General features: G+C 35.3%; 1 protein-coding gene across 1 annotated transcript in view; it reads left to right on the top strand.

Annotated features, from left to right (window-relative positions):
• Nucleotides 1-4474: 4474 nt before the first annotated feature.
• LOC136763088 (teneurin-2) overlaps nt 4475-13671 on the top strand; it is a 213857-nt gene continuing 204660 nt past the window's right edge. The window contains exon 1 of the mRNA XM_066716811.1: nt 4475-4877. Within this exon, the coding sequence (XP_066572908.1) occupies nt 4829-4877 (49 nt within the window). The 5' untranslated portion in view covers nt 4475-4828. The remainder of the gene's footprint in view (nt 4878-13671) is intronic.

The following is a 13671-nucleotide window of genomic DNA, read 5'->3' as shown; positions in this document are numbered from 1 at the left end:
GCAGCCCTTCATTTCATCATGCAAATGTTTCTCTTATTCTCTTCACACGTCAGATGCTAATTAGCAAATATCTAATTAGTGTTAGAAGATTAATCACTCTTGGGAAAGTGATTTAGGCTATGAGATCTGGTGGAGGAAACTGTGGTGTGACAATGATGCTGAAAGCTACAAAGGCTTCAAATAAATAATATGTATATAAACTTTTGATTACCTCTTAAATACTTCAATGTATATATTCAATGTCCAATTTTGGTGAGCTTGTGCAAATTGTAGCCTCTTTTTCCTATTTGTAGTGGAGATGAGTGGTACCCGGTGGGGTCTTCTGCTGTTGTAGCCCATCCGCCTCAAGGTTGTACGTGTTGTGGCTTCACAAATGCTTTGCTGCATACCTCGGTTGTAACGAGTGGTTATTTCAGTCAAAGTTGCTCTTCTATCAGCTTGAATCAGTCGGCCCATTCTCCTCTGACCTCTAGCATCAACAAGGCATTTTCGTCCACAGGACTGCCGCATACTGGATGTTTTTCCCTTTTCACACCATTCTTTGTAAACCCTAGAAATGGTTGTGCGTGAAATCCCAGTAACTGAGCAGATTGTGAAATACTCAGACCGGCCCGTCTGGCACCAACAACCATGCCATGCTCAAAATTGCTTAAATCACCTTTCTTTCCCATTCAGACATTCAGTTTGGAGTTCAGGAGATTGTCTTGACCAGGACCACACCCCTAAATGCATTGAAGCAACTGCCATGTGATTGGTTGGTTAGATAATTGCATTAATGAGAAATTGAACAGGTGTTCCTAATAATCCTTTAGGTGAGTGTATGTTCCTGCTTAAGTAATAGTATTTTTTTATATATATTATTTGCTTTAGGCATCTTTTAGAATCATGTCATTAGTAGAAACCCAGCGTAGTTCTCTGTTAGTGTGAAACTTTGCTTCTGTGGTAGAATAGTAGAAACACAAAATTCATTCACATTGTTTGTAGCTTCTCCATTTAAAGCACAGACTTGCTGTCTTAGCAGTTGCTAATGCTCAGAGATTCAGACCATCTCTCTAATTCATCAATTTATGCAGAAATAATATGAAATGTAAAACAATTTCTCGGCTATATGTGGAGGCAGCATTTTTATTCTGTTCCCTGTATTGTGGGCATCACTGACTTGTAAGATGTGGTTTTCAGTCATGGAATCCTGGCATGATGACGGTCAATCATGCTAATTGAAGCCCGATGCTTAGTTATGCATGGTCTGACTATTTGATTATTAAGAAGATTCCACCATCTGAGAGGAATTAAATGAAAGGCATTGGGCTGATTCGGGACTGCTGGATTCTATATTGATTATTCTTTGGGAAAACAAATTAGGAAATCCTCCACACCTGTAAATTGTACTTTTAATTGTAGAATTATCCTGGTCAACCACATAATCTATATGAGGGAGAGCCAAGAAATACGTTTACTCCAGACACTTTCAGATGAATAAATCAATGATACTCCTCACTTGATAAATAGTGATTAGCAGGCTGTGGCCAAGATGTGATACTGTGACACACTTTCCTGCTCTCTTACCATGACAGACAAAGCAACATGCTTGTCTCATACATTATAGGTGGTTCAAGGATAATCCTATATGCAATCACTGTCTGTAAAACTGTGAGAACAATAACTTGTTAGAAATCATTACAGGAGGGTGTGGCAGGTTCTGTGATGCCATCTGCAGATGAGGACTGGAATTGCTTGGGTTAAGTGTATCTGCTTTTCTGCCTGCCTTGTGTGTTGTAAACGGGATATGTTTTCAGAATTTTAATGGAAATCTTAATATCTGTTTGCTACAGTAGCAGCTGATTGTCAGACATTTGTTTCCATGCCCCTCGTCACTGCCTATCCTTTCCTATCTGGTTTCCTTGGGTGTCTCAGACACACGGATGACTGGTGCGTGGCTCCACTTGAAGTGGATGGTTATTGTGTTGACAGGTCGCCATGGGATATCCAGTGTTTTGGGGTTTCCCATGGTGTCCACCAGCATTCCAGAAGCCAATTGCACATTTTCATAGTCTGCCAGCTTTCTGGAGCATGCCTGTCCAAGTCTAATTAGCCTACATGAAGGGATGAAAATATGTATTTATGTAAATACATTTTGTCATATCGATGTATATGAAGATATATATCATTATTATTATTTATTTATTATCACCATCACCCTCAGCCCATATCAATCCACTGCTGAATGAAGCCCTCCCCAAGATGTTTCCACAGCATATATATATATATATATATATATATATATATATAATTTCCACTAGTCTAGTGAAGAAAGCAAGTTTATCTGTTAAACTGTTGCCAGCTGTCTACGTTTGTATTTCCTCATTATATATTTTTTTAAGAATCTACTTTTATAGTTACCCACTGACTCTTCAAATGTAGTTTTACCACTTAACCCCAGTGATGATTCAAGATGACTGTTATTAAACATCATTTCATGATTCATCAGCCACTATTAAGCAGCATGTTAATATCTGACATTGCTAACCTTCATATCAGACAGATGAGTGTGTTCTTGTTAATGTTTCAGTGTTTTGTGCTGCTTGTTATTAAAAAATACAAGAAAAAATTGACAACATCCAGTCTGATTCAATATACGAAAAAGCAAATACCAGTATAAAACATGGTAACAGACTATAGTATCTCCTAAAATATTGCCTTTAAAACAAATAACAATACACAGACTATAATAAAATAATAATATAAAGCCATCGCACCAAATATTAACCTTGTAAAAAAAACATGATAATATAATATTTGATATAATGACAGCCTCTGTAGCTGTCTCTGTCTTCCAGTGTCCCTGCCTACTTCAATTTCACCACAGACAAAAGCGTGACCAATAACTCCAGTCCCTGCAACCACGTGCCTCAACCTCCCCCAGTTGCACTGAGGATTTCTGTGAAGGTTAAATTTGAAGAAATTAACACAGGCGTTTTAAATACATATATTAAAAATACGTTAAAATTGATTTTGATAGCTAGTGAGGTTAAAAAACGATCATTAATTTGATTTAATATATTTTTCATTAATACCATAGAACACTCTGATTGAAGAAGTGCCCTACGTTGTCATATAAGAGACACAGAGGCTTGGAAACTAGACAGATGTATAGTTATTCATTTTGATTTACTTCTGAATGGTCTCTCTCATATTTTAAGCACTACATGAATAATTCTGTGTAACATCTATGCTTCATGAACAAGCAGAATGCATTCTTACACATGTCCGGAACATTACAGCAGTATGATTCTTAATAAAGTACGACATGCTCTTAATATGTGTCTGTACAATAACATAACAAAACAGACTCCAAGGTTAGGTTCCTTAAAGCATAGTGAAGTAAAGTTGTTTACATTTGTACAATCACTTTAGCGAAAGCTGAAAGAAATAAAATAATTTCTACCTTTTCTGTAATGCCCCAGCAGCATAATATGAGTGTGACTGTCTATATAAAGACAATGAAGAGCATACACTTTAATAATATAAACCAGTAGGAGAGAACTGGGGGGGGGAATGAAAGACATTCTCTCCTACTGTGAATAGATACGGTTGACCTTAAAGCCGTTTTTCGGTTCAGCACAAAACCCTAATTCCTCTCACAGCATCGAGCTTGGGTGTTCTCCAGAGGATGTCTTTAGTAAGGGATGACACCAGGTTTGGTTTATTCCAATGCCATGCTGTGGGTTTTCTCGAAAAACTGAATATTAGATGTGCGTCTATGATACTGTAAATAAGCCCCCGATTGCTTGGTGGTGTATTGTTTTCAGCAGGTGTTGGTGGCATATCTGTTGATGACACACCATGATGGTTCACTCAAGTAAAAAAAGCCAATCTGTTAGATTGATTGTATGCTCTGTAGCATATTAAGTATACATGCTGATGCTATACTAGTCTGTTAATACAATCCAAATCATTTTATAATGCATTGGAGCAGACTTTGATTTTATACTCTATCAGTGTATCTTCTACAAACTTTTTCATTCTTATTCCTGTATTTATGTGAGTGGACTCCAAGCAGCATTCATTATTTTGTCCTGTAATGTATGATCTATACATCTTTACAGACATTAAATAGATTTTGATCCTGAACAAATGCATTATGGTAATACACCTGTAGGGGGATTTGAAAATAGACACAAAAGAATTATAATGATGAAAAATGCAGAATCTAGCTCACTGTATAAATCATTTAAACGGTTTCTAAGATGGTACTAAGGATTAATCTAACGGTAAAGTGAAAGTTCCATTATTATGATTTTACCTTGATTCTACGCACCCTTTTTTTTGTGCTGTTTTTTTTCTCTCGTTCACTCCCTCTCTCTCTCCCTCTCTCTCTCCCTCTCTCTCCCTCTCTCTCTCCCTCTCTCTCTCTCTCTCTCTCTCTCTCTCTTTGATGAACACGCATTGTCACATTCCAATGATTTGCCTCTTTCTCTCCCTCTGTCTCCACACTCACGCCTAGCAGAGCTGTAGCCAGAGCTCCCAGGCACTTGGGCTATCATCAGTCATGTGCAGAGCTGGGATTGAGCAAGGATCTCTCTTTCTATTTACTCCGACGAAAAGCCTGAGAGGAGGTCTTTATTTTTAAGCATCCCCTCCCCTTCTCCTTTCTAAAGACCGGCTGCCTCTGGGAATGGACTAAGCAAGACAGACAAAAGATCCAATTTAACTTCAGAGCAGTGTGCTTTTTTTTTTTTGTTGGTTTTGTTTTGTTTTGTTCTGATTACAAAGAGAGGGATTTTGGCATCTGTAATTTGAGACGGACGGTCAAGTGGAAAGGCGAGAGATGCATCATTCTGGCACTAACAGGGGGAAAGCGCTTGCTAATGAGGCAGGTAAGAATACGCTCTCCCTTAGCTTTGCGACTGATGGGATTATACATTTTGTCCGTGTTGAGATTGTGTGCTGCTTTTCTTTATTGAGGGAGCGAGCGGAGGGTTCTGTGTGGGGAAACAGCAGTTTCAAATCTGCGGGTGTACCTTTTCAGGGTCTCGTTTTACTACAGTTTGTTCACGGGTCATGTGAAGGAAGGGAAGGGAAAGGTAAAAGAAAATGCACAGTATCAAGGCATTGATTATAACTGGGTACAGGAAGAGTGAGTTTGCATGTATGAAAAGAAATTAAACCTGATGACTGTACACCCTGGATGCAGTGATCATGCTGATATGATACTGGTAGTAGAGGAAAGAGATTGATATGTATGTGTGTGTATGTATATGTATGTTATGTATTTATTTTTTTGTCCATAGTGACATTCTAGTTCAGTATCTTCAATACACTAAATTGCATGCTGTATACATTACCTTTATTAATGCAAGGAATGACACCAAAGCACTTTTTGTGTGTGACCAATAGGGTCTTTCTTATGTATCACTACAGGCATTACATCCCAGTGTTTATAAACTTAGAAGAAGTAAACATCATTCTTATCATTTGTATTATTATTTTTATCATTATTATAAATAAACAAACAAATACATCAGGCTTCTTTCCACTGGTCTGATCTGTGTTTACACAGGTCTCTTACGTATTAGAATGAAATACTAATAAATTAACATTTCCTGGGTATATTTACCTTGCATTGTAATATATTTTCTTGTGTTTTGGTGTGTTAATTGATTTGTCTTTGATTTCTAGCTCTTTTAGACCTTATCTGGCATGTATCAGTATTTGAATGTCTTGAGCTGTATCTGCCTTTTTATCACATATACCACGGAGCGTCCATCGCACACAACCCTCATACGAGTCCCATAGCAAATACATGGGAGAATGAGCGGAATACATTATTTTATATCCCATCGCAGCCTGTTAGCAATCTGTATTATAGAACAGTGTGCTGCTTTTACTTGTACTACTCCAGCTAAAACTGTTATATGAAATAATCGTTTCTTATATTTTTGGAGACTGAAAAATATACATTATTTTTGTAATTAATATATGTAGTTATCACAGTCTTCATTTTTACATCTTCTGTTCTTATTTCTTATAGTATTTTATATTGTAACTGACTTTGTGTTCCTTTTTGTGATGTATGAAACAAACATATAAAAACTACATGACACTATACAAAAATAATTGATTGATTTCAAGTTGTAGCGTATGTGTTCCATGTATTCTGAAAATTGTACTAGAGCAGATAAACTTTTGGAAAAAAAACTTTTTTCACTTAAGAGAAAGATAATACATACATCATAATATTTAATTATTTTTTATGTTTTCCTGTTTCTCCTATATCTCCTCTATTTCTCCTCAGAAAAGCTTTCTATTAAATTCACTCGAAGTTCCTGGAAAAATCTTGTCAGAATTTATTTTTCATCCTGTTGTGAGAAAGAAACATATTGACAATGACGTATCTTTATTTTGAAGGCAGGGTTTAACCTGTGAGTGTTAAGACTAAAATGTTTAAGACACTATTTACTATGATAATGCAAATATAAACATGAGCAATATTTACTTTACAATAGTTAGGAGATGTTCTCTGGTACAAGTTAAAAAAAATAGGATAACTTGATATTATAGACAGGTATTATATATTTTTATGTAAACCTTCAGTGTAGAGATTTTGTAATGAATTTAAAAAGAAAAAAAAAAAAAAACCAACACAACACAAAAATGACGTACAATGTAAAGTTTCCTTAATGAAATCTTGAAGTCAGAATTTGTATACAAAATCATATAGTAGATGCTGAGAAAAATACATTATACGTGGGGGAAAACAGAAATAAGATCATCACCTAAATGAATGAAAGCCAGATATAGTTCCATTTATCAAGTGTAGTACTATAAATAATGCTATCCTTCGGGCAAATAAAAACAAGAACAAGTTACATTTGCTTCTCAGTGTTGACTTTTTTTCTATCCACAAACTGCTTTAAGACAATACTTTTTACATCAGTGTACTTAACCATGCAGGAGTGGGGTTTGTAGGTTCCAACTAGCAATCAAGTCTAAGAAATACCCCTCAGTGAGATACATTCCTAGGCCTTAAGTGCATACAAACATTTCTACATCACAGCCTTCTCATTGATTGGCATTATTGATAATGCTGTTTTCTTTTGTTACGGCCTCACCGCACTGTGGAAATAATACAATGACAGCAGTGCATCTGGATGAAGGGAAAAAAGAACAGGGAAAAAGAAAACACTTTAACCTTGTCTGTCATCCCAGAGTAACATCCCAATAAATCCTTCATATTATGTCAGTGGTAGCCTGTCATTAAGGATTCAACAGCGAAAAGATGGCTGAAGTCCTTGCTTTTTATTGCTGGATTGTAATTCAGTGTTATCAAACACTTTCTCCCAGGGAAGTAGAAATTGTGAAACCTGTATTAAAGCCTCCCTGTATGAGAACACTTGTCTATAGTGGACGTGACGAATCCCTGTGTGCGCATCCATCACTCAGCGGTTAAAATGTTCTGTGCCATGTTTTGACTGAGGTAGTTTTACAGGTAATTTGTTGTTAATTGCCTTGCACTCATACGTCTGCATTTCTCCATCTGCTCTTCAGCTGTCCAAATGGCAGTGTGACTGCGGTTGACTTTCAGAAATATCAAAAGTGTTTCCGTAGTTCACTGCCGTTACAAATTACATCAGGACAGAGTGTTAGTAACCACAAAGCACCTGTGCGATAGTTCCCAGTTCGTTTTATAGAAAGGAAAATAACTAGACAGTGTGCATTACTGGATTTCGTTTTGCTCAGAGTGCAAGTCGAGATAAATGGCCTTGGCTGTCAGCTTTACTAAGTAATAAGTGTGAATAACAAATGATTATTGTATGCATTACTGTGCATGATCTTTAATGCTCTCATCAACAGGTCCTTTTAGTCTTCCCGTAAGTGGTGAAAGGGGAGATTCATTCCGACATAATACTAGGCTACCTAATGCAGAAAAAAATATATATGTGTGAGGAAATTTAAGGCTGGGAAAAAAGAAAAAAGGTGTTTCACTGAACACCTAGAAAAGTGTTCATGGACTAGTTTACTTCAATAATTTTGACACAATCTGACACAGAACTTATTTTCAAAGAGGAGTACAATTATGTATGTGTATGAATACATTTATTTACTTACAGTGTTAATTAATTTCAAAACCGAAAAACACATATTGATAGTATTTACCACGTTCTTTCAACCAGAAAGGAAGCACTTATTTGTGTAACTTTATAATTAATGTGAAAACACACACACACACACACACACACACACACACACACACACAGACACACACACATATATATATATATATTATTTTTTGTAAATCAGCACATCTTATTGACATTTATATCAGTGTAATGTCACTACATTTTATTTTTTTAAACTGAACATACCTGTAGAGACAAGGTCCTCTGTACCTTCACGGACAGGTGACAGCTTTCTGTGGATTGATATTTGATGCGTTCTGCGACTCGAAGATGCAATAGCAGCTTGCAAGTTTTCACCTGATTCTAATATGGGAGGTGGGAAAAAAGGCCCCAGGGTGTTCCATAGCTAAAGCTGTTGTTTTGCTATCTTCATCATCATCATTTTATTCTTATTGATAGATTTTCATTCAAATGCCAATAAACGCTCATAGCTATGCAGCATTTTAATTAATGCCTTTAGAAAACTGACATGTTCTGTTACGGCAGTGGGAATGTATTCTCTGATGTGATCTGTAACGTTTCCAGCAACAGGATATATATATTATTATAGACATTATTCCAGCTGTTGGATTTGTTTTTATGCAAATTAAGTCTCTGGTAGACATGTTTGCGAAATATGAGATTTTGTCAAAAATCGGATATCAAATTAAACTGTTATAAACACTGAAACACATAGAACAAAGCCAGGTTGTCTGTACAGAAGAGAACAAATTTAAACAAAAGCAAAAAAAAAAAAAAAAAGTCAAATGAAATGATATGTTATGTTGAAGGAAATGCAAGTTTAACAGCCCCATGGAGGTCAGATTATGTTGATTGGACAGCACTTGCAGTGGGATCATTTTACCTCAGCTCATTTAGTACAGGCATATTCCTGGGAAACAAAAGGTTGTTACAGTATGGAAATATTCGAGGCATAGCACTCTACACACAAAGGAATGCAAAAGTAAATATACAATATGTCCCAAACTAGGTGATGAAAAAAAACATAAAAAGGTGTTTTTTTGTTTCTCAGGTGTCAGACTGTAGTAATTACATTCCTATACCTATCTTTGAACAAAGTAGTTTAAAGATGTTCTTTACACAAATTTTACAACACATGCTTGAATGACAATAATACATTGAAAATGATGTATGTATTATTATAATTATAACACATCTCAAACCCTCTACCTTAATGGCAAGTATGGGCAATTCAAATGCCTTTGATTCTCAGCAATATTACAGAATCTGAGATTAGGTGTGACACAAATGAAATGTATACTGTCAGTAATGGCTTTAAACATGGACTGAAGGTTGAAGAGTACAATCCTTCTGCTAATGCTGTCACAATAGTTACTGGAGGTATTATTGTGAGATTTACAATTGAAAAGGAGATTGCAAGAAGGATGAGATTTATTCATTTCTTAAGTGTCTGTCCCTCTTTGTCTTTCTCTTTCTCTCTCTCTCTCTCTCTCTCTCTCTCTCTCTCTCTCTATATATATATATATATATAGATAGATAGCTAGATAATAAAACAAATACATTTGACATTCACTTTATTGTTATAACTAAAAAAAGTATCTTCAGAACACTGTGGTAAAGAAAAATAACTTTTAAATAAATGTGCAGATGTTTACACCGGACTCGCAAGGTCCTTTCAAGACAATACTATACAATCACCCATCACATAGATATCCTTTGTGGATTAAAAGGGAAAGATTTTAATTGAAAATATGGATTCCATTAACCCTGTTGCCCTGGGCATCATATTAGCATCTCATTAGAGGGGATGGGATTCGGGGAAAAAAAAAAATGCCATTATTGTTTCAAATAGGTAATTATTTATAATTTGGAAGGTCTGAAATGAACTTAATCTGCATTTTTCAAATCATCTTATTGGATTATCTCCGGCTACAGGAGATGAGAAGTTATGTCATTATATGAAATACATATTGTGATATTGATCCAAAACGCTTACTTATTATAACCAATTATGTGACATCTCTGAGCCTTAAATGAATAAATATATTGTACGGTCAGTTTATTATCCAAAAATATACAAAAAAATAAACTGTTTGATTTATAATATGCCACAGTCAGAATATATTTAGAGTGAAGAGACAGCAAAAGATATGAAATGAAAGGACTTGTTTATAGCAGGCCTTGGTCCGATGTTGAAATGTCAGACGGTTATGATTTTGTGAGTGAAGTCTGAGTGTTTTGCAGTATTGACAGACATTATCATAGTAAACAGGAACAGACTTCACACACAAGCAGTCTCAGAGGCTGCCGTCAATTGTGAAAAGTGAACAAATACTGAATTAGCATAGAGTGTTCCCCAGCTTGCGGTAAATACTGTCAAGGTGTATGCCAAGTAAAGTCACTCTGGCTTTCACACAGACAGGCATCGGTTCTCCTCCTCAGCCAAACTTTAGCACCCCCTGCTGGGGCACTGTAATATTATGACCACAAAAGATAAGGAATTGAAAGCCAAAAACAAATACTATAATGGTATTTCTGTAACTACAACCGCTGCTGCAACAGATAATAATAATAGTAGTAATAATAATAACAGTAATAAACTGCATGGATAATCGTATTTGTCCCTTATTCCAGTTTTCCCATTGTATAGTATGTATATTATATTACCTGTGTATTGAAAGATGTAATTGTCTTGGTTTAGGCATTGGATTTCTGAGTTCAAGATGGAGTAACACATGATTTGACTAATATTGTATGTACAGGTTATCTGAGGTACCCAGAGGATAATAGTACTTTTCCAGATAGGATTTAAATGTTTCAGACTCACAGCTGCAAATGCATCCAGGTGCGTTTACATTCACACATTACAAACAGGTGCACGTAGAGAATGAGGTTCATGAATGCAGATATCATAAATTATTAAATTTGCATGTGTTAATGTATTTATTTCTATCCCGGTATAGTCATACACCAATGTATTCACTACATTTTCACCTAGTTAAGAATATAGGGCAGCATAACATTGTTGCATTACTTTTCTTAAAGAAGGAGGATAGTGTGGGGTAATTAGACAATTTCTTTAATGTGCCCGTTAGTATTTATGTTACTTAAACGTGTGCCGTGAAATAAATCAATGTATAAAACTCCAATGGTGCAAAATGTACAAATCAGGTTTCAAAATGGTTTCGTACAAACCGCTTGTTATCACATTCTACAATTTTCCACAGTGTCTACAGAAATCCTGGTTATTTTCTGCAGACATGTCAGTGCTTTTTAATTAAATTTCCTGGATATCTGATAATTTGGTGTTTTGCACAGAAAAACTAATCTCTTTGCCTTCAACATTTGACTTCATATATTTTGTATTCATTCTAATCACAACTTTTTTGTTAATCTTCCTTTTTTATCTTTATAAACTTATAATTATCGGAATGTGTGTGTGTATGTATCGATTGTCTTCTTCTCAGACTTTTTTTTGTTGCATTTTACTACTAATACTTTTTCGAACTCCTGGAACATGCAGATAAAGGTATGTCTTTCAGTGAATTAGACTTAGAATTAGACTAGTTTTGACTTCAGGGTAATGTCATATAATATAGTTAGCGTTACACAATTGCAAAGTCAATTTACCCTAAACCTCAGCTAAAAGACTTTCCAAACATTTCAAATATAGAGATAGTCTACTGTTCGTTACACTCTCTAATAGGGTAACATGGACAGCACTTAATAAACAATCTATATGATATGAATAGATGATATATAAAAGCAATACAAATGTAGTTATGAGCATTTGTTAGTGTAACCCTTATATATCTTGTCATGTGTAAATATTGTATATATGCTCTAAGGAAAATGTCATTACAAATTGAAAACTCAACATTTTGGCAACAGGTTGGTGCACTGTAGAAACAAAAAGAAAACATCTTGTGACAGCCATCATCCAGCAGTAGATTAATACAGGCTGTGAATGTACAGGGCTCACAGATATACACGTTTTCCTCAGATGGTTTTGTACTAATATATAATTGAATATCTATGCACACATGCACATTTGCATATTCATTGTATGGTATAGCTTCTAATTAGCTTCAAAACAAAACTACTGTGAGCTAGGCCTACAGAATTGCTCTCTCTGTGCTAGATCTGCTAGACTTCCAAAGTTTTTAGTTTGTTTTGTTATTTTCCTGAAGGTAATCAAATAGGACTGCATTACTAAAGTCTTAAAGGATTAACCTGCACTTACTCAGACAAAACGAATGTGCATTTCTCTCCTGATTGGCATCCAACCAGAAGTCGATTGTCATTTTTCTCTGTGTGTGGTTAGTAAACACAGAGCGATGCATTTATTCACAAATTACAGATAGGAACTGAAAACAACTGAGAACTTGGCGGGGCACAGTGACTCGAACTTGGTATATATATTGTTTTTTTTACTAATATTATCTATCTCTGTTAACTACGCACTTAAGGTGGTAAACAATCATGGCTTCATTTAATCATTTATAAGAGAGCTGAACCTCCCCCACATACACACAGCAGTGCAGAATATAGAACAGTGTACAGCATTTGTAATGTTCATGTAACCTTCATATTCTCTCTTTTTCACGCTATATATATGTATAGATATGTAGCTAATAATAGGTAATGATATATTTATATATTTTTGTTACACTTTTAAAGTAAAATAGGTTATAGGAAATGCATTACTAAGGTTACTGCTGGTACTAGAATTACATACTAAGATGCCAATTCTCTGTTCTATTGCTTGGCAAATGTAGGTCTTAGAATGATTAGAAAATAGTTGTTTTACTTACTGAGATTAAGTGGAATTAATGTGGAATATTGATATCAGTCTTCCAGAATTCTTAATGTTCAAATCAGCCCTAAAGGAAAATAACCCCCAAAACAGCTGCCTGGACGTCTGCAATGTGGAAATTCTCGATACGTTGCTTATCCTTTGAAACGCATGTTCTATTAGATAACTCCCTTTGCAGCTACTAAGCAGTTAGAGTTTGCCTCCCTTTATGTCCTCAATACCTGCCTGCCAAATCCCCTGTCCTGGTCAGGATGTCACGTTACTAGGGAGTCTTTATCTGGAAAACTCATCCAGTTGAGGCCTTCAGGGTTAAGGTTTCATTGACATGATGGAAGATGGCTTATGATTGATGATTTCACTTGTGTGCATCACCACTGCACAATTTGGGTTTATTTATTTATTTTGGAGCTGTTGTTTTTCATATTTTTCTCAGTGATATATGAAATAGATATTTTTGACTGTACTCAGGCAAAGGTGTCAGTTTGTGGAGAATAGCACTGAGCACAATTGAGGCATTTAAATAAGGAAACTGACAGAATTGTTGGGAAGCAATGTTGCAAATACATTCTAGTCTAAACGGAGAGTTTATTAGAAATTAATTTTAATACTAATATACATAAAACTATATATATATATATATATATATATATATATATATATATAGAGAGAGAGAGAGAGAGTATATATGTTTATGTATGTTAGTATTAAAATTAA

Source organism: Amia ocellicauda, chromosome 11 (genome assembly GCF_036373705.1).
Source record: "Amia ocellicauda isolate fAmiCal2 chromosome 11, fAmiCal2.hap1, whole genome shotgun sequence".
Taxonomy (NCBI): domain Eukaryota; kingdom Metazoa; phylum Chordata; class Actinopteri; order Amiiformes; family Amiidae; genus Amia; species Amia ocellicauda.
This window is presented reverse-complemented; position numbering and strand designations above follow the sequence as displayed.